This window comes from Molossus molossus, unplaced genomic scaffold, assembly GCF_014108415.1.
Source record: "Molossus molossus isolate mMolMol1 unplaced genomic scaffold, mMolMol1.p scaffold_m16_p_13, whole genome shotgun sequence".
Taxonomy (NCBI): Eukaryota; Metazoa; Chordata; class Mammalia; order Chiroptera; family Molossidae; genus Molossus; species Molossus molossus.
The window spans coordinates 12422417-12445438 of NW_023425348.1; the positions used below are offsets into that span (position 1 = coordinate 12422417).

The 23022-nt window shown below is 59.8% G+C and overlaps 2 protein-coding genes across 4 annotated transcripts; both read left to right on the forward strand.

Annotated features, from left to right (window-relative positions):
- Positions 1–5234: 5234 nt before the first annotated feature.
- On the forward strand, positions 5235–18535 carry NLRX1 (NLR family member X1). 3 transcript variants are annotated; one of them, XM_036258418.1, is made up of 10 exons: positions 5235–5288; positions 7428–7554; positions 8077–8146; positions 8552–8640; positions 9159–9778; positions 10152–10973; positions 14557–15152; positions 15619–15705; positions 16368–16619; positions 17019–18535. In XM_036258418.1, the coding sequence occupies exons 1-10, from the start codon at positions 5259–5261 to the stop codon at positions 17338–17340; spliced, it is 3015 nt and encodes a 1004-aa protein (XP_036114311.1). In that variant the 5' UTR covers positions 5235–5258; the 3' UTR covers positions 17341–18535. The 3 variants fall into 3 exon arrangements, with proteins under 3 accessions (XP_036114311.1, XP_036114312.1, XP_036114313.1); XM_036258419.1 differs by lacking the exon at positions 5235–5288 and adding an exon at positions 5394–5436; XM_036258420.1 differs by lacking the exon at positions 5235–5288 and adding an exon at positions 5756–5996.
- Positions 18273–22749, forward strand: PDZD3 (PDZ domain containing 3). Its single transcript, XM_036258252.1, has 10 exons — positions 18273–18288; positions 18657–18830; positions 19380–19591; positions 19846–20035; positions 20132–20268; positions 20517–20721; positions 20907–21103; positions 21199–21426; positions 21549–21802; positions 21988–22749. Exons 1-10 carry the CDS (start codon positions 18273–18275, stop codon positions 21998–22000), a joined length of 1626 nt encoding a protein of 541 aa, XP_036114145.1. The 3' UTR covers positions 22001–22749.
- Positions 22750–23022: the final 273 nt, after the last annotated feature.

The following is a 23022-nucleotide window of genomic DNA, read 5'->3' on the forward strand; positions in this document are numbered from 1 at the left end:
GATACCGTGGGCTGTCAGGCTTCTTCACAATACTTGGCAAGAAGTCCGAGCTTCAGGGAGTCTGGGGGGGGGGGGGCGCGTCCTAGGTGTATATCAAGCTCGTAATGTGTATCTTTTTTTTTTTTTTAACATATTTTTATTGATTGTTTTAGAGGGAGAGGAAGGGAGAGATAGAAACATCCATGTGAGAGAGAAACACTGATCAGCTGCCTCCTGCATGCCCCCCACTGGGGACTGAGCCCGCAGCCCTGACATGTGCCCTGACCGGGAATCGAACCGGGACCTCAGTCCATGGGACGACGCTCACTCCACTGAGCCACACCAGCCGGCCATACATGTGTATCTTATGAAATATCTATATCATGGTTTACATCTCACAAATGCTTCGTGTTTAGTATCTCAAGGGAGTCCCACGGCAATCCTGCCTCATTGCTCATGACAACCCATTTTGCAAATGGGAGAACTGAGACTTGGATGAAATCACTTGTCCGAGGACCCTTAGCTAGTGGAGACGGAACCAGGTCTGGGAAGCAGATCCTCTGCCTCGAGACCACCCTTTACGTGGACCAACGCCACTGTTCACGTGGACCTGGGATCGTGTGGGTGCCCTGTGTCTGCTACCAGACTGTTACCGGGCTTTCTCTTCCAAACTGGCTGAGTCCTGCTGGTGCCTGCGGGGCGGGGCTGGGGGCGGGGTCAGTGGTCACCGAGAGCCAGGAGGAGCAGGAAACACCCTGAGCCCTAGGATGACAGCAGCAGAAATCTCACACTGAGCTCACCCCCGTTCCCCTTCTTTCCCCATGGGCCACCCTTCCCAGGGCTGAGCACCCGCCCCCAGGACTGCAGATGGGGGTGGCAGATGGGTGTGGCAGTCTGAGGCTCAGAGTAGGCAGCCGTCCAGAAGTTCTCGAGGGCTGGTGGCAGGACGGCGGGAAATAGCTCCTTATCTCCCCCACTTCCCCGCTGACCCCGACGCTTGGGGACTGGAGGAGACTGGCGCCAACTTGGCCAGCTGCCTGGACCACCTCGGGGTCACATGACAGCTAACTGCCTGGGACTAAATGAGGGTCCAGCCTAGGACCAATGGGGTGCCTGCCTGGAGGTGGAGTGACTGTTTCTCATGGGGGCAGAGGGTGGGAAATGGAAAAAGATCCAACTCCTGAAATTAGCTGTAAGGGCATTCTATTGTTTTTATTTTATTTATTTATTTTATTATTTTATTTTTTATCCTCACCCGAGGACATTTTTCCATTTTTTGTTCAGATAGAGCAGGAGGGAGAGAGAGAGAGAGAAACATCGACGTGAAAGGGACACATCGAGTGGCTGCCACCCGCACGACCAACCAGGGCCGGGGACAAACTGCAACCGAGGTACATGCCCTTAGTGGGAACCGAACCCGGGTCTCTCTGGACCGCAGGCCGACGCTCCAATCGCTGAGCCAAACCGGCCAGGGCTGTTTTTAAATATTTTGTCTTTTTATTGATTTTAGAGAGAGAGGAAGGGAGAGGGAGAGAGAGATAGAAAGATCAACGAGAGAGAACATCAATTGGCCGCCTCCTGCATGCCCCCCACTGAGGATCAGGCCCACAACCTGGGCATGTGCCCTGACTGGGAATCGAACCGGTGACCTCTTGGTGCATGGGTCAACACTCAACCACTGAGCCACACTGGTCAGGCTAGATTCTTTATCTTTCTCTTTTAAAATGTAAATACCCCTGCCTGGCCGGTGTGACTCAGTAGACTGAGTGTTGTCCCATGGACTGAGAGGTCCTGGTTTGATTCCTGGTCAGGGCACTCTCCCGGTTCATGGGCTCAATCCCCAGTGGGGGGGCATGCAGAAGGTGGCCAATAGATGTTTCTCTCTCACATGGATGTTTCTATCTGCTCTCCCTTCCTCTCTCTAAAAATCAATAAGACATATTAAAAAAATAAAAAATAATAAAATGCAAACACCCCTGAAAGACTGAAACACTTATAAATTCACACATTTGTACAATCCCTTGGTTGCTAAGGAGATGAACAGCCAATCTAGAACCAGCAGAGGCCAGTCAAGGGCAGACAACACTTGTGAGTGGATCCCATGTTTGCAAAGAAAGCTCTTTTGACTCTTGCAAGCCCGTGCGGATGTTAGGATGCGTGCTCTCATTTCCCCCTTTTACAGAGAAGGGAACGGGAACCAAGGCTTGGAGAAGTGACTTGAGCAAGCGCTCAAGATACGGCGCTCTTGTTCCTGGGACACACCTGTGATTTCTCCCACCGGTCCCAGCAACCTGCAGAGGTGGGGAGTAAATGCCCCTGCCCATCCCAGCAGGTTTTGAACTGGGCCTGCGCACCCTGAGTGTCAACCTCCCTGGACTTGGAGACCATCTTCCTCAACACCACCACCTCTGCATCAGGGCTGGTGCAAGGTTTTGCAGGGCAGAGATGTCTCCAGGTTTTGCAGGGCAGAGATGTCTCCAGGTTTTGCAGGGCAGAGATGTCTCCAGGTTTTGCAGGGCAGAGATGTCTCCAGGTTTTGCAGGGAAGAGATGTCTCATGGTTTTGCAGGGCAGAGATGTCTCAAGGTTTTGCAGGGCAGAGATGTCTCAAGGTTTTGCAGGGAAGAGATGTCTCATGGATTTACAGGGCAGAGATGTCTCAAGGTTTTGCAGGGCAGAGGTGTCTCAAGGTTTTGCAGGGCAGAGGTGTCTCATGGATTTACAGGGCAGAGATGACCCGCACTGCTCTCTATCAGATGGCTCTACAGCACCTGGTGCCCCATCCTGAGGTCAGATGACAGAGCACATGCCCCCAGCAGGACTCAGAGTATTCTATTCTACAAAAGGCCAGTCAAACCATGTTACTAAAAGGCCTACATGGGCCCTGGCCGGTTTGGCTCAGTGGTTAGAGCGTCGGCCCATGGACCAAAAGTCCCAGGTTCAGTTCCCACTAAGGGCAGGTACCTTGGTTGCAATTTGTCCCCCGGCCCCTGTTGGGGTCGTGTGGGTGGCGGCCACTCCATGTGTCTCTCTCACATTGATGTTTCTCTCTCTCTCTTCCTCCCGCTCTATCTAAAGATAAAAGAGAAAAAAAGCCTACATAGCTCTGGCCAGTTTAGCTCAGTGGTTAGAGTGTCAGCCCACAGACGAAAGAGTCACAGATTCGATTCCGGTCAAGGGCACGTACCTCGGTTGTGGTTCATCCCCGGCCCTGGCCAGGTCATGCGGGAGACAACCAGTTGATGTGGGTCTCTCCCATTGATGTTTCTCTCTGTCTCTCTCTCTCTCTCACTCCCACTCTATCTGATGATAAATGGGAAAGTATTCTTGGGTAAGAAATATAATAATAATAATAATAATAATAAACCTACATGACTGTATACCCTGGGTGGTACGGGATGAACAGCTAGCTCCGAGCTGTGCCAGCAACTGCGGCCAGGGGCCTACCTGCTTGGCATGACTAGGTCAGTGGGGAAAAGCTAGAGGAGTCTCTGAGGACCAAAATGTCTTGTCTGAGACCACATCATAGGGCTGCTCTATTTTCCTCTCCTAGCCCTTTCTAACGCCCCTTTCAGAACATCCCTTAGAATGCAGGGCCTTAGCCTCCTCGGACTACTTTTTTTTTTTTTTGTGGTACGTGCCCCTAGCGGGAACCGAACCCAGGATTCTCTGGTCTTCAGGTCGATGCTCAACCGCTGAGCCAAACTGGCCAGGGCAGACTTCTTTCTTTCTTTTTAAAAATGTTTTTATTGATTTTTAGACAGACAGGGAGAGAGAGAGAGAAGCATTGATGTGAGAGAGAAACATCAATCGGCTGCCTCCTGCACGACCCCTACCGGGGATCGAGCCCATAACCTGGGCATCGAGCCCATAACCTGGGCATGTGCCCTGATTGGGAATCCAACCCGGACCTCTCAGTCCATGTTTGATGCTCAATCCACTGAGCCAAACCAGCTGAACAACCTGAACTTCTTTCTTTAAAAATTAAAAAAAAAACAAAAAACTTTATTGATTTTAGAGAGAAAAGAAAAGAGAGGGGGAGAGAGAGATAGAGACATTGATGAGAGAGAACATCGATAGGCCACCTCCTGCATGCCCCCCACTGGGGATCAGGCCCACAACCTGGGCATGTGCCCTGACTGGGAATGGAACAGATGATCTCTTGGTGCAGGGTCATGTTCAACCACTGAGCCACCTGGCCAGGCTGGACTTCTTTCCTAAGATCCAGCTCAACTGTCACCTCCTCTGCCAGAGGCAGTCAGTAACTGTCCCCCAGTCAGTAACTGTCCCCCAGTAACTAGGCCTCTGTCTACCTCTGAAGTACCGTCATTCTGGTCCCCGGAGGGGAGCTGCCAGGGTGCCTGATCCCTTCATGCCCTGTTTGGGCCGCTCACTCCTGCCCCAATGCCACGGGGTTGTAAGTGAAGTATCAACACTGTCTTCAGTCGGGACGGAGGGCAGAGGCCTCACAGCCCTGCGTGGGAAACTGTGTGCCCCCCGCGGCACACCTGTCGGCCTGCGGAGGCCAGTCCCGGCTGTGGGTGGTGGCGGCTGCTCCAGCAGTTGCTGAGGCCCTGGGTGTGCCTTGCATGGACGTGCAGCGGGGAGGGTGGGGGCTCTGGGGACCAGGAAGCCGGAGGGCGAGGCCGTGACTGGTGTCAGACAAGAAGAGCAGGTTGGGGAGGAGGCTGTTGGTTTCTCTGTCCCCATTCTCCCTCCTCCCTTGACCCAAGTGACCAGAAGCCACACCCAGAGGTCTGGGGTCTCAGAGCCACGCACAGAAGGAAGAACCCAAGGAGACCTTGCCTCGGGGCTCTGGCAGGAGGTGCCACCGAGGGAGGAACGCCTTGGGCCCGGCCGGGTGCCGCCGGGAGGCTCAGGGGTGAGCTAGGAGCCCCCGGCCCCCTATTCCTGGTCTGACGCGTCCGCTTCCTAACTGGATGAACCCGCGGTTCCCGTCTGTAGAGTGGGCATCACGCGCCCGCCTGGGAGGGTCAGTGAGGTCGCTGGATGGCGTGGCGCTCGGTGACCTGCAGAGGGCAGAGCTAGCAGCGGGCCGCCCGGACGGAAGGCGGTCCCCCAGGGGGCAGGGACGGCGCAGGGCGGATGGGGAAGTCCCCGCCCCGAGCCCGCTGCGGGGCTCCCGGCCCCTCTCGCTGTCCCCCTGCCCCGGGACCCCGAGGGCCCCGAGCGCCCCGAGCGCCCTCTCCCGTGCCCGCTGCCAGGCTGGCCGGCACGAGGCGCTGCGCCCGCGCCTCCCGGAACGAGCGGGGACACCGGATGGCGACGGGCTCCCGGGGCGACGGCCTAGTGGGTGGAACGCGGGGCCGGGGCGGGGCCGGGGCGGGCGGGGTCGCGGGGCGGAGCCTGGGCGGGCGGGGTCGCGGGGGCGGGGCTGCGCAAGTACCGCCGGGAGCTCGCGGCGCCGGGACCCGCGGGACGCAGCGGCCTCGCCGTGGTGGGTGGGCTCCGGGCGGCTGTCCCGTGCGGGCGTCCGGCCAGCGGGGCTAGGAGCGCGTCTGGGGCCCGGCGTGGGGGAGGCCTCTGGACCCGCGGGTGTGCCCCTCCTGCCCTGGAGTCCGGGGGGACCTTGGGAGGATGGCCCGCAGCAGCACCCCACCCCTTCCGCGAGCCCCTTCTCGGGCCACTGGCCCCGGACGTGATCTTGTTGCACCGAGCTCGTCCCTCCGAGCGTCCCCAGCTCTCCAGGGCCCTGCCCTAACCCTCTCCAGCGCCGGGTTGGCACTGCCGGCGGTGGGCCTGGCGCCGCCCGTTCTCCCCGAGTGTGCCCAGCCCGAAAGGAACCCCGTCTCCGGAAATCAGCTCCCCACGGAGCGGCTGGCTCCCTAAGAGCGCTCAGAGGGGCCGGGGGAGACGTCCCGGAGCCAGGGCCCCCGGGCAGGGTCTGAAGATCGGGTGGGACTCTGGCAGGGGAGCGGCCTCTCTGAGCTGAAGAAAGTGTAGGAACAGTTCGGAGAGCGAGCGAGAATCCGGGGAGCCCCGCAAAGGAGGTGTGGGGTACGGCAAACCCCGCAGAACAGCTCGCGTGGGCCAGGTGTTTGTACTCTGTAACCTAGGACTTTGAGGAGGCGTTTGGTGGCTGGGATGAGGGATTGGAATGAGATGAGGCTGAGGACCGAGGCCAGCAAGGGGAAGGGGTCCCTGGAAGTCTGCAGAGGGTCTGAGCGCTGGGACAATGCAATAGGACCAGGCTGGCCAAACTGGGAGGAGGGTCAGTAGGGCTGTCTCCACCGTGGAGGAGGAGCGAGGAGGACTGGAAGATAAGGAGGTCAGATTTCCAGTGTAAATCGCAGCTGGAACATTCGCAGTGAAGTAACTGAAGGGAGAGGAATGATTACTTCAGTTTTGCGTGTGTGAAGCTTGAAGCATGGTCAGGATATCCCCAGAGAGATGTCAAGTAGGAAGTTCATTCATTGATTGATCATTTATACCAGCCTCAAAGGCAGCTTAGATAAAAGTCACAGAGACGATAAAATGATAAAACTGAAAACTCCGCTAACAGGACGGGATTCCTAGGGACAACAGGCAGAGGGGAATGGATGATTATTGCGGAAAGAGCATTGGCTCAGGAAAGCCACTGAAAAGGAACACAGGACTCATCTGAGCTTGCTGGTAGCCAAGCCAGAAAAAGGACACCTAAATAAAACCATTCACTAGGCTGAGACTCTGGAGAAAGACATTCCTGGACTCCAGGAGGAGAGGCACTAGGCGGTAGGAGATAAAACACGATCACTCAGGTGGGGGATATAGAAGAGGGAGGGGATTTGAAGGCCAGGCCAGGGCTTTGGCAGTGCTGACATTTTTTTTTTTTTAATTAATTAATTTATTTTTGTTACAGATGTTTCTCCTTTTCCCCCCACTGATTCCCCACTCCTCCTCCCTCCCTGCCCTGTCCCCAGCTTTGTTGTCCATGTCCATTGTTCATGCGTGCATGCATATAAGTTCTGTGATTTATCTCTCCCCCACCACCCCCTCTTCTGGGGATTGTCAGTCTGTACCCCACTTCCATGTCTCTGGGACTATCCCATTCCTCAGACTGTTATGTTCATTATATTCCACAAATAAGTGAGATCATATGATTCTTGTCTTTCTCTGTTTGGCTTGTTTCTCTTAGGATAATACGTTCCAGGTCCCTCCATGTCGTCTCAAAGGATAAGAGATCTTTCTTTCTTACAGCTGCGTAGTACTCCATTGTGTACATGTGCCACAGCTTTTTTATCCATTCGTCTACTGATGGACACGTGGGCTGTTTCCAGATCTTAGCGATTGTAAATAGTGCTGCTACAAACATATATTCTTTCTGATTGGCGGCAGTGCTGAGAGGCTGATGCTGTCCTGAGGAAGAAGACCGTCCTTGGCCTGCACCGGGAGGCGGAAGTGGGAAGGGGTCTGTGTGTGTGTGGTCCGTTCACACCATTCCTTTTGCAGGGGAACAGGATAGAAGGTGGTGTGCCAACCCCCCGGGCTCTGACCTTCTCTTCTACCATGAGGTGGAGCTACCGTTTGCGCAGGGCCTTCTGGGGTCCCGGCCTGGGACCAGCACGGCAGCCAGCAGGTGAGCAGGGGTTTCTGTTTCTACCTCACCCTTCCAGGTGCCTCCGAGAGGGCAGGGCTCCAGACACCAGGTGTGCTAGCAGCTCCCTGATTCACTGACTGCTGGCTTCGGGCAAGTCGCCTCATCTCTCCGAGGTCCCTTTTCCCACCCTAAAACAAGGGCGTCAGACTCGATGATCTCTGACGGTCCCTGTCGCCACACCAGCCCAGGGACACTTGTCTGACTTCATCCCGCATTCAGCAGCTATTTCCTGAATGCCTGCTGTGTGCCGAGTAGATAACCGTGTCAGTTCTGAGTGTATCACTGTGCACAGAGCAGATGGGCCCCTGCTGTCATGGTGAGGACGGAGGTGGAAATGATGCTAATCCAATAACCACAATAAAGTACAAAATCGCGTAATAGCTGTCACAAGGGCTATAAGGGCAAAGGGGGGGGGGTGATGCAGACGTGGGGCCTGTGTATTGGGGGGGAAACGTGGGTGGGATCTGGATGCTGTTTCTTCCTTCTCCTTTCTCTCTGTAGATGAAAGTATCCCCTTCGTGATCCACTGGAATTGGGCACTCAAAGGGCAGTGTCCCCGTGGGCCCCCTAGGTGAGGCCTTGTGTCCTACCTCAGACTATATCTGGGCGTAGCAGAGTAGCCTGGGACGGGTCGGGACTTGGAGAGAGCTTGGAGCTCTGCTGGAGTTGGGGAGCCACAGTCAGTGACCAGGCTTAAGGGGAAGTTGGGTTACGCCGTCACAGTGCAAGTCACAGTGGTCAGCCAAGGAGAGGGTCTGTGGGAGGTGGGCGGAGTGTGGTAGTGACCAGCTGAGTTCCAGACCGGGGGCTGGAGGGCCGGGGATGAGCCCTCAGTTCCTGGGAAGGCGGAGAGCCAGTCTCGAGGTGGGCGTCCAGGGCGGGCCTGGACCTCAGGAAGCCAGCAGTTCGTCATCCCCAGCAGGCCTGGACCGTGAGCCTGTGCAGTCCCTGGCTCATCCCTTCTCTTTGCTCCCAGGGTCTTTATCCGCCACTATGGAAGCTCAGTGGGCAGTGTTCCCCCACCAGGGAAGCACGAACGGTTGTTCCGGAACATCTCTACAGCTGGTAAAAGATTGGTTCTTCAGTCAGTCTGAGAAAGGGGCTGGCTGGCATCCCAGAGGGGGCTGGGCTGGGGAGAAGCAGGCAGGAAGAGAGAGACACAGAGGACCCACTGACGTCATCCATCAGCAGCCTCCCCTCCCTCGCCCCATAAGCCATCTGTCCACGTGTCCCTTCTTGCAACACTTGTGCACACTGTGTACCAAGCCCTGGGAGGGACGTACCATCCCTACCTTCTAGAACTGGGTCTAGAACGCAGGTAAAGACATAACCGTGAGACCAGCCAGCCTGGGCTCGATCAACATCACTCATCCCGTGGTTCCCACTTCCTGCCACAGGGCTTCCAAACTCCTGGGCACTTCGTACTTCCTGAGGGAGTCCTGTGTGCCCAGCACTCTGCTGGGCCCCTGCTGCTGCTGGTGCTGGCTTGGCCTGCAGCCTGCCCCTGCTCCCGCCCTGGCTGGCCCTGGGCCCCTGCATCTCCCCGCCCCTTTCCCTGGCCATTCTCTTTGCCTTCCCTCCAGAAGCCATCCAGCGGCACCGCCGGAACCTGGCGGAGTGGTTCAGCCGGCTGCCCAGGGAGGAGCGCCAGTTTGGCCCCACCTTTGCACTAGACACGGTCCACGTGGACCCTGTGATCTGTGAGAGCACCCCCGACGAGCTTCTGCGCCCGTCTTCGGAGCTGGCCCTGGACCATCAGCCGCCCCCGGCCAGGCTCCCCACGCTGGCCCTGTCTCAGCTCTTTGACCCAGATGCCTGTGGGCGCCGGGTCCAGACTGTGGTTCTGTACGGGACCGTGGGCACAGGCAAGAGCACGCTGGTGCGCAAGATGGTCCTGGACTGGTGTTACGGGCGGCTGCCAGCCTTCGAGCTGCTCATCCCCTTCTCCTGTGAGGACCTGTCATCCCTGGGCTCTGCCCCGGCCTCCTTGTGCCAACTTGTGGCCCAGCGCTACACACCCCTGAAGGAGATTCTGCCGCTCATGGCCGCAGCGGGGTCTCGCCTGCTGGTCGTGCTCCACGGCTTGGAGCGTCTCAACCTGGACTTCCGGCTGGCCGCCACAGGGCTTTGCGGTGACCCCGAGAAGCCAGAGGCACCAGCTACCATCGTCGTCAATCTGCTGCGCAAATACATGCTGCCCGAGGTAGGTGGCCCTGTGCCCCTCCCTGCCACCTCTGTCCATGTGAGTTTTTGTGTTTACTTATTGGGTGGGAGAGGCCCTGGGCTAGTTCAACTCCTGGCCCCACCACTTCCCTGCCGTGTGTCTGAGAAAGTCACCAACTTCCCCATCTTCTGTTTTCTTTTCTTCTTGAGTTGTGCTGATCAAATGAGATACTACAGCTGCTGGACGGCTTGGCACAGTGCACCGGCTCCTAGTAGGTGTGCAGGAATTGTCGTAGTTATTGCAGTCATCGTCATTTTCAGCCTTGGACACTCGATCATCAGCCGCTCCCTGGCGAGTGAGGCAGTCAGGGCAATCGCGAGGTCTTTTTTAACCCTCAGCCATGCTCTTCCAGGCCAGCATCCTGGTGACCACCCGGCCGTCTGCCGTTGGCCGCATTCCCAGCAAGTACGTGGGCCGCTACGGCGAGATCTGCGGCTTCTCCGACACCAACCTGCAGAAGCTCTACTTCCAGCTCCGCCTCAATCAGCCGGACTGCGGACACGGCGCCGGGGGTGCGGGTGTCCCAGCCACTCCGGCCCAGCGTGACAACCTGGTGGAGATGCTGTCCAGGAACCTGGAGGGGCACCACCAGATCACCGCTGCCTGCTTCCTGCCCTCCTATTGCTGGCTCGTCTGTGCCACCCTGCACTTTCTGCACGCCCCCACCCCGGCTGGCCAGACCCTCACGAGCATCTACACCAGCTTCCTGCGTCTGAACTTCAGCGGGGAGATGGTGGACAGCGGTGACCCCTCCAAGTTGTCGCTGATGGCCTACGCAGCCCGAACCATGGGTAAGCTGGCCTACGAGGGGGTGTCCTCCCGAAAGACCTACTTCTCTGAGGAGGATGTCCGCAGCTGCCTGGAGGCCGGCCTCCGGGCGGAGGAGGAGTTCCAGCTGCTGCACGTCTTCCGCTGGGACGCCCTGAGGTTCTTCCTGGCGCCGTGCGTGGAGCCGGGGCACCGGGGCACCTTCGTGTTCACCGTGCCCGCCATGCAGGAGTACCTGGCCGCCCTGTACATTGTGCTGGGTTTGCGGAAGACGACCCTGCAGCAGGTGGGCAAGGAAGTGGCCGAGATCGTGGGCCGCGTGGGGGAGGACGTCAGCCTCGTCCTGGGCATCGTGGCCAAGCTGTTGCCGATGAAGGCCCTCCCTCTGCTCTTCAACCTGCTCAAGGTAACAGCAGCTTCCGGACCCCAGGCCGCTGGCCTCCGACACCCCCCCGCACCCCCCCGCTCCTCTCCCGGAAGCAAACTGCAGCTGTCCACCCTCTCTTCGGCTCTGGTTTCAGATCTGGGCCCTGTGGCTTTTAGTAGGATTAGGGTGTTAGGACGCAGGAGAGAGAAGCCCAGGCTGGGGAGGGCTTGGCAGCGGGGAGGGGCATTTGAGGGCACAGGGGCGTCCATAACAATCCTACAACCCTAAGACGGTTTTCTTTTGCCCCTGTCCCCCTCATCTTTGTTTCGGGGAGGCAAGGGTCACCGAGTTCAGGGTCTGGACTCTGCCCTGCAGGTCCAGACGGGTGATCATATCTGTTCCCTCAGAGGTGATTAGACTCCAGGAATGATGACTCATCTGAACTGAATCACCAGAGGCAGGTTTATGAAGCAGATGCCATTTTATTCATTTATACCGGGAGGAGAAATGCACCGGTAATTGGCTTAGACAGGGCGCAGGTCCACTTCGGGCCCAATTACAGGCCCGAGACGGTGCTGTGAGCAGGGCGGATGCTCTGAGTGTTCAGGGGGAAGAAGATCTGCCGTCTGCTGACATCTGCGAGGTGGGGGTGCTAATAAAGGCAGTGCTGGTGTGATCCCGCTGTAGACGAGGACACGGACGCTTGCAGAGGCTAAGGGACTGGTCCGCGTCGCTTGGAGAGTCAGTACAATAGCTGGGGTCTGAGCCCAGGCTTCACGACTCGGAATCCTGTCTGTGTCTGCCCGACTCGACTCCATGGTGGATACTTTGTCGAGCCGTGGTGCCTGGCTAGGTACCCTTTTCCTCTCTGAGAAAGTTCTAGTAACTTGTCTTGAGGAGGCAGAGCCTGGTCGGTGCTGGCAGAATTTCAGCGTTTGCTTTTATGGGCAGCAAAGCGTAAGGGTGAAGAACAGGGCTTGAGTAATGCAGCGACCTGGGCTGGAATAAAGGCTCTGCCACTCACTAGCTGTGTGACCTTTGATAAGTTGCTTAACTTCTCTGTGCCTCAGAGTCCTTATTTCTTTTTCTTTTTTTAAATATGTTTTTATTGATTTTTTTTTTTTTTTTATCCTCAGCCGAGGATATTTTTCCATTCTTTGTTCAGATAGAGCGGGAGGGAGAGAGAGGAAGGGAGAGAGAGAGAAACATCGACGTGAAAGGGACACATCGAGTGGCTGCCACCCGCACGACCAACCAGGGCCGGGGACAAACTGCAGTCGAGGCACGTGCCCTTAGCGGGAACTGAACCCGGGTCTCTCCAGACCACAGGCTGACGCTCTAACCGCTGAGCCAAACTGGCCAGGGCCTTTTTTTTTTTTTGGAGAGGAAGGAAGAGAGAGAGAGAAATATCCATGTGAGAGGGAAACATTGCTCGTCTGCCTCCTGCATGCCCCTTACAGGGGATCAAGCCCGAAACCCAGGCATGGGCCCTGACCGGGAATCAAACCCGGACCTCTCAGTTCATGGGATGATGCTCAATCCACTGAGCCACATCGGCTGGGCCAGACTCCTTATTTCTTTTTTTCTTTATTGATTTTAGAGAGAGAGAAAGGGAGAGGGAGAGAGAGAGAGAAACATAGATGAGAGAGAACACTGATCGGCTGCCTCCTGCACGCCCCCCTCTGGGGATCGGGCCCACAACCTGGGTGTGTGTCCTGACTGGGAATCGAACCAGTGACCTCTTGTTGCAGAGTCAACGCTCAACCACTGAGCCTCACTGACCAGGCAAGTCCTTTTTTTTTTTTTTAAATCCTCACCTGAGGATATTTTTTCATTTATCTTCAGATAGAGTGGGAGGGAGAGAAAGGGAGAGAGAGAGAGAAACATTGGTGTGAGAAAGACACATCGACTGGTTGCCTCCTGCATGACCCCAACCAGGGCCGGGGACAAAATGCAACCGAGGTACGTGCCCTCAGCGGGAACCGAATCCATGACTCATTGGTTTGCGGGCCGACGCTCTACCGCTGAGCCAAACCGGCCAGGACAAGTCCTTATTTCTGAAATGGGGCTGAAGTAGAGTCTGTATCACTGGCCTAAGAGGAGGAGTATTGTGTTCGTCCTCAGGGCACACAGTAAGTGCGGTTTGAGTGTTAGACATCAGGACAGGCTCAGGCAGCCGCCACCCCATCAGCTCAGGCAGCCCCCCCACCATCAGCCCAGGCAGCCCCCCCACCATCAGCCCAGGCAGGGAGCTAATGGCCATGGCAGAGGGTGCGCCTGCCGTACCCAGATGGCAGCGAGAGGCCGTGGTCCCCCGACAGGGTCCAGACAGCCCCGCGCTATCACGCACAGTGCGCCGGGGTAGCTGGCACCACCCCGAGCCCCCGGAGGGAGGACTGCCTCGCAGGGAAGGTCCTCTGCGTCTTCATGATCCTGGTGACTCAGCTTCCCGGGGGACGGGTCCTCCCCACGCCAGGTTAGTGTGGGGGGAAGAGGACTACACCCTCCATGGCAGGAGCCTCCCTCCAGAGAGTGAAAAAATAAAAACAGACATTAGGGGAAGTGCCACAGAACCGCCTCGTGGCTTCTGCCGGAGGAAGGGCCCCTTCAGAACCACTGCAAGTCGAGAGGCGGGCTGCAGCCCCCCACATTCGGTTCTTTGGTGAGCCCCTGAGTGCCAGGCAGTGCGTAGGTTCTGAGAAAAAGCAGTTAACCAAACCCCAGGTTTCTGCCTTCCCCAATCGTACAGTCTGAACACAAACACATCAGCATAACCATGGAATTAAAAAGTATAATTAGGCCCGGCTGGTGTGCTCAGTGGCTGAGCATGACCCCTCCACCAAGAGGTCACCTGTTTGATTCCCGGTCAGGGCACGTGCCCGGGTTGTGGCCCGATCCCCAGTGGGGGTCATGCAGGAGGCAGCCAATCGATGTTCTCTCTCATTGATGTTTCTCTCTCTCTCTCTCTAAAATCAATTTTTTTTAAAAAGGAAAAAACTATAAAAAGCAAAGGTATGGTTAGCACCTGGAAAACAGAGTTCCAGGTGCTGAGAGCGTGTAGTGGGGCCTGGTTTGGGGACTAAGGGCAGTCTCTCTGCGGGAGGGCAGTCAGTCTGGTCCCTGGAGGATCAACCAGACAGAGAATCGGGGGGAAGGACTTCAGAAGAGTATGTAGCTTTGCAGGAGAAGAGAGCTTGGCTCTGTAAAAAAAAGAGAGGAAAGTTGAAAGGACAGCAGCAGTAAGAGAGGGCGAGGCCTGAGAAGACGTTGGCAGGGACCAAGTGACAGGTGCTGTGGGCGCCACGAAGCCGTTGAAGGCGGTCTTCACAGTCCCTGGCCGGCTCCACGCTACCGCAGGGTGCAGGCGGGTTGCTCCCCACCAGCTCCTGGCGTGCACGAGACGTTCGGGGAGAAGCACGTGTGTCGAGTGCAGGGGACACGTGCCGAGGGCACACGGGAAAGATCAGGTTGGGGCCCAGTTGTGAAGGGCTTTGCGTTCGGTGCGGCAGTGGGGGGCCACCAAGGTGTTGGGCGGTGGGGGAGCAGGATGGCATCAGGCTGTGAGTTCAGGAGGGGGCCCCCAGGAGGCTGCAGCACCCGCCCGGCGTCCTTCCTTCCCCAGGTGGTCCCACGGGTGTTCGGACGTGTGATGGATAAGAACCGCGAGGCGGTGGCCCAGGCCATGGTGTTGGAGATGTTCCGAGAGGAGGATTACAACAACGATGACGTCCTGGACCAGATGGGCGCCAGCATCCTGGGCATGGAGGGCCCCCGGCGCCACCCAGATGAGGCCCCCGAGGACGAGGTCTTTGAGCTCTTCCCCATGTTCATGGGAGGCCTTCTCTCGGCCCAGAACCGGGCCGTGCTGGCTCAGCTTGGCTGCCCCATCAAGAACATGGACGCCCTGGAGAACGCCCAGGCCATCAAGAAGCAGCTGGGCAAGATGGGCCGGCAGGCGCTGCCCCCCTCGGAGCTCCTGGACCACCTCTTCTTCCACTACGAGTTCCAGAACCAGCGTTTCTCTGCCGAGGTGCTCAGCTCCCTGTCGCAGCTCAACCTGGCGGGCGTGCGCATGACACCCCTCAAGTGCACGGTGGTGGCGGCCGTGCTGGGCAGCGGGAGGCACGCCCTGAATGAGGTGAACCTGGCCTCCTGTCAGCTGGACTCCGCGGGGCTGCGCACGCTCATGCCCGTCCTCCTGCGTGCCCGGAAGCTGGGGTGAGGACTCGTGCACAGCAGGGAGAGAGGAGGTGGGGGGACAGAGAGTGCTGGGGAGACCAGGGGTGCTGAGGAAGGGCTGAGGGATGCAATGAAGTCTGGTTGGGTGGGGGTGACAAGAATAGAGGGAAGCCCTGGCCAGTTTGGCTCAGCGGTTAGAGCATCGGCCTGTGGTCCAGAGAGACCCGGGTTCGGTTCCCGCTAAGGGCATGTACCTCGGTTGCAGTTTGTCCCCGGCCCTGGTTGGTTGTGTGGGTGGCAACCACTCGATGTGTCCCTTTCACATCGATGTTTCTCTCTCTCTCTCTCTCCTTCCCACTCTATCTGAACAAAAAAAGTCCTGGGGTGAGGATAAAGAATAGAGGGAGGACAGGTGTGGACGGCCAGAGGCTCAGTGGGTGGGTGGTGCCTGTGCTGAGTTCCTTCTTCGGTCTCTCCCCTTTCTTCCCCTCCCCTCTGGCTTCAGCTTGCAACTCAACAGCCTGGGCCCCGAGGCCTGCAGGGACCTCCGAGACCTGCTGCTGCATGACCAGTGCCAAATCGCCACCCTGCGGTGAGTGTCCTGGGAGGGCGCTGCAGGGAGCATCTGGCCGTTCTGGTGGCCACTAAGGTCCAGGGTGTGCCCCTTGCCTCGACATGCCTGACACGGGCCCACCTACAGCGTGGGGTGGGGGGTGGAAGTCTGGCCCTGCCCGCCCCCAGGTCCAGTACAAGCCGCAGAGCAAGAAGGGGGTGAGGTGCCGCCAGCTGTGGGGGCTGAAATCAGCCTGGGGAGGGGTTAGGAGGACACCTAGGCCGGTGTCCTGGCAACAGTGCCACTGACCCCTCCTGGGTTTTCCTGGTCGAGGACGACCTTCATGCTGGGCACTCAGGTGCTCCCAAAGCGTTGACTGATTTACTAGGAACCCAGACTCCTGGGTTCCCAATTTCTGTCTGAAGTAAGAGGAGGTGAATGAGGAAAAAGAAGGGGGGCAAGAAGATGGGGCGGCGGGGTCTGGGGAGGTGGGAAGGGGAATGGTGTCGATGAAGGGGAAGGGAGCAGGACCAGAGGGAAGCCAGCTCCTCTCTCTGCAGCAGCCGCACCTGTTTCTCCTCCCGCTCTGGTCCTTTAGTTCTGTGTCCAGGCCACTGTGTGCCCCAGGCTGTGTGTCCTTGTGGCCCAAGCTCAGGGTCTCTCCCAGGGGCCCTCATAACCTGGGGTGCTTGTGGCTGTAGGCTGTCCAACAATCCGCTGACGGCAGAGGGTGTGGCCTTGCTGCTGGAGGGGCTGGCGGGGAACACCTCGCTGACACACCTGTCCCTGCTGCACACGGGCCTCGGGGACGCGGGCCTGGAGCTGCTGGCTGCCCAGCTGGACCGGAACCAACGGCTGCAGGAGCTGAACGTGGCCTACAATGGCGCCGGCGACACAGCGGCCCTGGCCTTGGCCCAGGCTGCCTGGAGGCACCCTTCCCTGGAGCTGCTGCAGTGAGTCTGGTCCCTGGTCTGCCTGCCCAGCTGCCCAGCCGGAGACTGTTCCCATCCCTCCCGCCTTCCTCTCCACTGGCTTTTCCTGCCCTCGGCGGGCAGCCTGGGCCCCTCCTCTCCCTGGGTTCTGAGCCCACCACCCCTCTGTGATCCGCCCTTACCCTGCTCTGATTCCTTCCCACCCTTTGTCCTAGGGCCCCGGGACCCCATTCCTCGTCCCTGGTCCCACTAAATTCTGGTGTTATCCCTGCCTCCCATTGCCCCCCCCCCCCCATCTCTGGCTTATTGAAGACACACCCCATTGAGTTACTCAGCCACAGCCCCCCCCCCTCCCCTCCCTGTCTGCCGGTCACCCCTGCCGCTCCTCAGCCCCGCACCTGCTCCTCTCTCCCCTGCCAGCCTCTACTTCAACGAGCTGAGCTCCGAGGGCCGCCAGGTCCTGCGGGACTTGGGGCGCACTGCTGCCGGCAGTGCCCAGGTTGTGGCCTCGCTGACGGAGGGAGCAGCGGTGTCCGAGTACTGGTCGGTGATCCTCAGCGAAATCCAGCGGAACCTCAACAGCTGGGATCAGGGCCGGGTCCGGCGCCATCTGGAGCTCCTGCTGCGGGACCTGGAAGATAACCGGGGGGCCACCCTTAATCCGTGGCGCAAGGCCCAGCTGCTTCGGGTGGAGGGCGAGGTCAGGGCCCTCCTGGAGCAGCTGGGAGGCCCTGGGAGCTGAGACCGTGGCCGCAGGCCCTCGCCGAGTGACCCCGTCCCCAAGCTGCTGCCCTCGGGGCCCCCTGGCTTGCAAGGCTGCTCTGCAAGGATCCTCACGGCTGGAGGCAGAGGGCACAGTGGCCTCCCGGAACATGTCCCTCCAGGCCTCCCTGTCGGGGATTTCCAGGGTCCGGAAACATGCCTCCTGTCCCCGGGGCTAGAAGGACCTGCGGATGCGGCCGAGTCCTCCCAGGGCACCACCAGGAGCCCTGCTGCTCTCTCCTCTCAAGGAGCCTCCAAGCCACCAGGGGGCGCACTTCTTACGTCCGCCTTGCCTGGGGTGGCATCCCAGTGTCGGGGTGTCTGCCTCCTGCCGGTCTGCTTGGGGTGGACGCCAGGACCCATGGCCTCTGCCCTCTCGGTGGTGCTCCCCTCCCTCATCGGCTGCACAGTGGTGCTCAGGGTCCCAGCCGCCTGGGCACCGACTCACCTGCTATTAAAAACGTCACCTGTGGCCTCTCCGCCCGGGGCTTTCTGTGAAGGGCACGGTTCTTGGCCGCTGATGAAACTGCTGGCCATCCTGTTGCAAGTGGTTCTTAGGCACCAGGTTCGAAGGCAGGGAAGGCCAGGGGGACCCATGAAGAAGGGACGGGGTCCGGGTAGGCCATGCTGGGCTGGAGGACCCCCCCCCCCCTCATACACACTTGCCCCAGGCTTGGAATGAGCGGCCAGGGGTCCCTTTCCCCGGGATGGCGGAGCCGGGACAGCTGCGAGTCTCCGGGGAAGCCGCCCGGATGGGTGCAGGAGGGACAAGTGTTCTCCCGGGTTAAGACTCCTCCGTTAACCATTATCCCGAGGCCGCGTCTTCAAGGAGGCGGGGCGGGGTGAGTGGGGAGGTCAGCTGGTTTCGATGGACCTTGTCCCCATCCTGAGCCCTGGGTGGTTGATCTAGCTATGGAGGCAGCTGCAGGTAGGAGATGGGGAGAAACCCCCCGAGGGGACTCAGGGCGCTCAGGGGTCCACTGGGGGGCTGAGGCTTTCTAGGCCAGGGCACTTTGATGTTGGGGCTCCGAGCCCTGAGACGAGTAGACTGGGAGACAGTCTGCCTTCCTGGTCCACACCCTGGATGATGTTCAGATCTCTGCGCGGTGGCCTCGGGGGGAGGAGGGGAGGGCCAGGAAAGAACCTTTCGGAGCAGAGTGGAGGGTCGCGTCCTGAGTTTGGGGGCTCCCCCACGTCCTCAGCGAGTGGCCGTGGAAGGGGTGGAGGACGTGCCTCTCTGCCCCTCCCCCTCTTTGCCAGCAGATCTCCAGGACACAGCTTTGTTGACTCTGTAAGTGGTCACCCCCGAAGGTGGGGCCCAGGGGTGCAGGACACTGAGGTGGGGAGCTCTTCAGCTGCTGTTCCGCCTCCAGTGGGGTCTGGGATCTCCTCGCAGGAAGTTTGAGTTTAATCCGAAACTGGGCATCGATAACCCTGTCCTGTCCCTGGCTGAAGATCATGACCCCTCTGGTAACCACCTTGCCCCTGGGTAACCATTCCCTTTCCCCAGAGACACCACAGCCCTGCCCAGCCCCCCCCCCCTCCTGTTAACCACCTCTGTCCCCCTCTGATAAGAGCCTTGGTGGGGAGTAGCCACCGGGACAGAGGAGGGGGCCAGGCATTTCCTTCTGTCCCAGCCACTCTGCCCGCACTCGCCCACACCGAACTGGGTGGAAGTCCAGAAGCAGACCCTCCTCAAGCACCTGCTCCCCCATCTGACCTTGGGCCCCCACCCATCCTCCCTTTCAGTCTGTGCTGTGCCCGTCTCCCCCTCCCCCTTAGTGCCTCTTTCCTGGGCCCGGGAGAGGGGCTGTGAGGAGGTGCCCGCCTCTGCCCCCCGCCCAGGTAGTCGATGCCGAGGCTCTGGGTCCCCACAGCTTTGGCAGAGTGGAGAACAGGTGACCCTGTTGGTTGCAGGGCCAGAGGTGGAGGAACCTGGTGCTCTACCAAGGGGCCAGCTCCTGCTGGGCACAGGGTGACCTGCACTCGGACCACATTCCTCCGCCCTCTCCCCTCCAGATCTCTGGGCCCTGGCGAGGCCTCGCTTCTGCCTGCTGAGCAGAGAGGAGGGCAGGGATTTTGGCTTCCATCTGCAGCGGGGGCCCGGCAGGGTCCGCCATGTGGTGTGCTGGGTGGAGCCGGGCACCTCTGCCCAGCAGCAGGGTCTTCGGGAAGGAGACCGGATCCTCGGGGTGAACGCCCATGTTGTGGAGCATGAGGACTTCGAGGTGGTGAGGTTGGGCTGGGGCTCCCTGTGGCCCTGCAGGAGGTTCCGTAGCTTTGCAGGGAGAGAGACGCCGGGATCACCTCCCTGGGTATATGGGGGCGCTACCCCAACCTTAACCTCCCCTCCCTTCCAGGATTTAGGGGTGCCCAGGTCAGAATATTTGGGTAAAGTCACCCAGAGAACTGGGTCCGTGGTGAAAACGTCGGTTCCTGGGACAGAGCTGGTGAGCGGCTGGCTCCAACCTCTCCCTCTGTCTAGGTGGTGCGCCTGGTCCGGGCCAGTGGTCCCCGGGTGCTGCTGACCGTGTGGGCACAGCAAGCTCACGACGTGGCCCGAGCTCAGCAGGGGGACGGGGCCCTCCTCTGTCCTGCTCTCAGCCAGGGCGTCCGGCCCCGTCTGTGCCACGTGGTCAAAGACGAGGGTGGTTTTGGCTTTAGTGTGACGCACGGTGAGCTCAGAGGCTCAGGAGGGAGGTCAGGAGCGGGGTCTCCGCCCGGCTGCAGGCCACCCGCGGACTGACACTTGCTTTCCTTCTGGCTTCCAGACCATCAGGGTTCTTTCTGGTTGGTGCTGACTGCGGGAGGAGCAGCTGAGCGGGCAGGGGTGCCCCCCGGGGCCCGACTGTTAGAAGTGGATGGGGTCAGCGTGGAGAAGTTCACTCACAGCCGACTCAGCAGGAAGGTGCGGCCGGCCGCCCCCACCCTCCTGCACCCTCTGGGCCTGGGCCCCAGCCTCCAGAAACAGACCCTCCTCGAGCACCTGCTCCCCCATCTGACCTTGGGCCCCCCCATCCTCCCTTTCAGTCTGTGCTGTGCCCGTCTCCCCCTCCCCTTAGCGCCTCTTCCCTGGGCCCGGGAGAGGGGCTGTGAGGAGGTGCCCGCCTCGCCCCCCGCCCAGGGAGTTGATGCCGAGGCCCTGGGACCCCACAGCTTTGGCAGAGTGGAGAGCAGGTGACCCTGCTGGTTGCAGGGCCAGAGGTGGAGGAACAGTGTCGCCTGCTGGGAATGCCTCTGGCTGCACCGCTGGCAGAGGGCTGGGCGCTGCCCTCCCAGCCCCGCTGCCTGCACCTGGAGAGAGGGCCCCAGGGCTTCGGGTTCTTGCTCCGGGAGGAAAAGGGCCTTGGTGGTCGCCTGGGTGAGTCGGAGCCCTGGGGGAGAGGGCGAGGGGAAGGTGGGCATACATTGTATCTGTGCATGTAAGGGGTGCCCCTGTCCGAAGCTCCCTGGGCCTCCTCCTCCTGCGTACCCCTGGGCACCCCCAGCGTGCCTGGGCTGGCACTGAGGGTCGCCAGGCGGAGCAGTGAGGATGTCTGTGTCCAGGGCAGTTCCTGTGGGACGTGGACCCAGGACTGCCCGCTGAGAGGGCCGGGATGCAGGCTGGGGACCGGCTGGTGGCCGTGGCTGGGGAGAGTGTGGAGGGGCTGGGCCACGAGGAGACCGTGTCCAGGATCCGGGCGCAGGGCTCCCGGCTGTCCCTCACTGTCGTGGACCCTGCGGCTGACCGCTTCTTCAGCATGGTGCGAGCTGAGGCGGGGCGGAGGGCGGGGAGGGCCTGGAGGGGGACCCAGGCGGCTGGAGAAGCAACAGGTTCGTTCCGTCGGCCTCCTTCCAGGTCCGTCTGTCCCCGCTCCTCTTCCTGGAGAGCACAGAGGCTCTTGCCTCTCCCCAGAGCACCTGCTCAGCCTCTCTGCCGGAGACCAAGGAGCCCCCGCCTGACGACACGGCCGTGCCTCCTGTCCCCGGGGGCTCCCGCCTGTGCCTCCTGTACCCGGGGCCTGGAGGTGGCTATGGCTTCCGCCTCAGCTACGTGGCCGATGGGCCTTGTCTCTTCGTCTCCCAGGTGACTGATGCCCCCTGCGCCTTACTCCTGGTGAACCTTCCCCTTCCCTCCAGACCCTAGAGCACCCAGCACCCATTGCCAGGGTGGTCCCTGCTCCGTGTCTCACTCACCCCCACCCCCAGGTGACCCCAGGAGGCTCAGCGGCTCGGGCGGGGCTGCAAAGGGGAGATGTCATCCTGGAGGTGAACGGGGACTCTGTGGACGGACAGGGTGACCTGGGAAGGCTCCAGCAGCTGGCCGAGGCGGAGCCACCTCTGTGCCTGAAGCTGGCCACCAGGTCTCCGCAGGGCTCGGAGGCGCGGGTTCCCCCAGAGCCTGCAGGGGCGAGGAAGGAGAGACAGAGGGCCGGGGACCAGGACGGAGGGGAATCAGAGAGGTGAGCAGAGAGGAGGGCTCCGGGGTGAAGCGGGTGGGCGTGAAGATTGGGACTTCAGGCCATGGTAGTGGGGACCGATGGGCCCATGGAACAAGTCCCCTTCCTGGGCGTTCCCGTGCAGGTGGGACAAGGCAGAGGGACTCTTCCGGCCCTTGAGTGACCTTCTCCCTTCTCTCTCTGCTCAGGAGTGGGCTGTAGCCTCCGACCTGCTGTAGTGCCCCCTCCTTGGCACGGACCTGCCCACTAGCCTTCCTGTTTTCACTCTCCAGTCGGAGGTGGTAGCAGCTGGACCTCTAGGACTCTGGACAATCACAGGCTTGCCCAGAGCCTGCCTTCCTTCCCAGGGGCACAGCTCCCAGAAGAGGGTGTGGCCAGAGGCCTGGGTGGGCCCCCGGGAATCCCCCCCATCCGGCGCCGGGGAAGCCCTGTGGGAGCTTTGGAGGCTGTGCCCGGAGGATGGAGGTCTGCCTGCGAGGACGTTGTGACTTTGTGGTTTATAACGAGAACGCGTATTTGGTCCCGATGTGCATTCCTGGCACAGAGCTCCTACAGCCTGCGGAACTCCCTAAGCAGTAGGAGCAACAGGGGTCTCGTTATTCATAGAAAGCTCCCTTCAGCCACACCCAGTTTTGTCACTGAGGTGGCTTTTGGAGCATCTTAGGATGGGAGAGACCGGTTGCCAGGGGGACCAATGGGGTTGAAGCTTTCAGCCCCCCCCTGGCCTCTGGGAGGGGAGAGGGGCTGGAGCGTGAATGAATCACCAGTGACTTAATCACCATGCTTACGTGACGAAACCCTGGAAGGACACTGTTCAGACAGCTTCCCAGTGGCCGAGCGAGCGGAGGTGCTGGGAGGGTGCTGTCCAGAGAGGGCAGGTGGCTCCGTGCCCTGCCCCAGGCATCTCGTCTCTGTCCCTCCTTGAATTGCATGCTTTACAATAAACTGCTCATGCCCTGGCTGGTTTGGCTTTGCGGTTAGAGCGTCGGTCTTCGGTCCAGAGAGACCCGGGTTCGGTTCCCACTAAGGGCACGTACCTCGGTTGCAGTTTGTCCCCGGCCCTGGTTGGTCGTGCAGGTGGCAGCCACTCGATGTGTCCCTTTCACGTAGATGTTTCTCTCTCTCTCTCCCTTCCTCTCTTTCCCTCCCACTCTATCTGAACAAAAAATGGAAAAATGTTCTCGGGTGAGGATAATAAATACATAAATAAACAAACTAGTCCT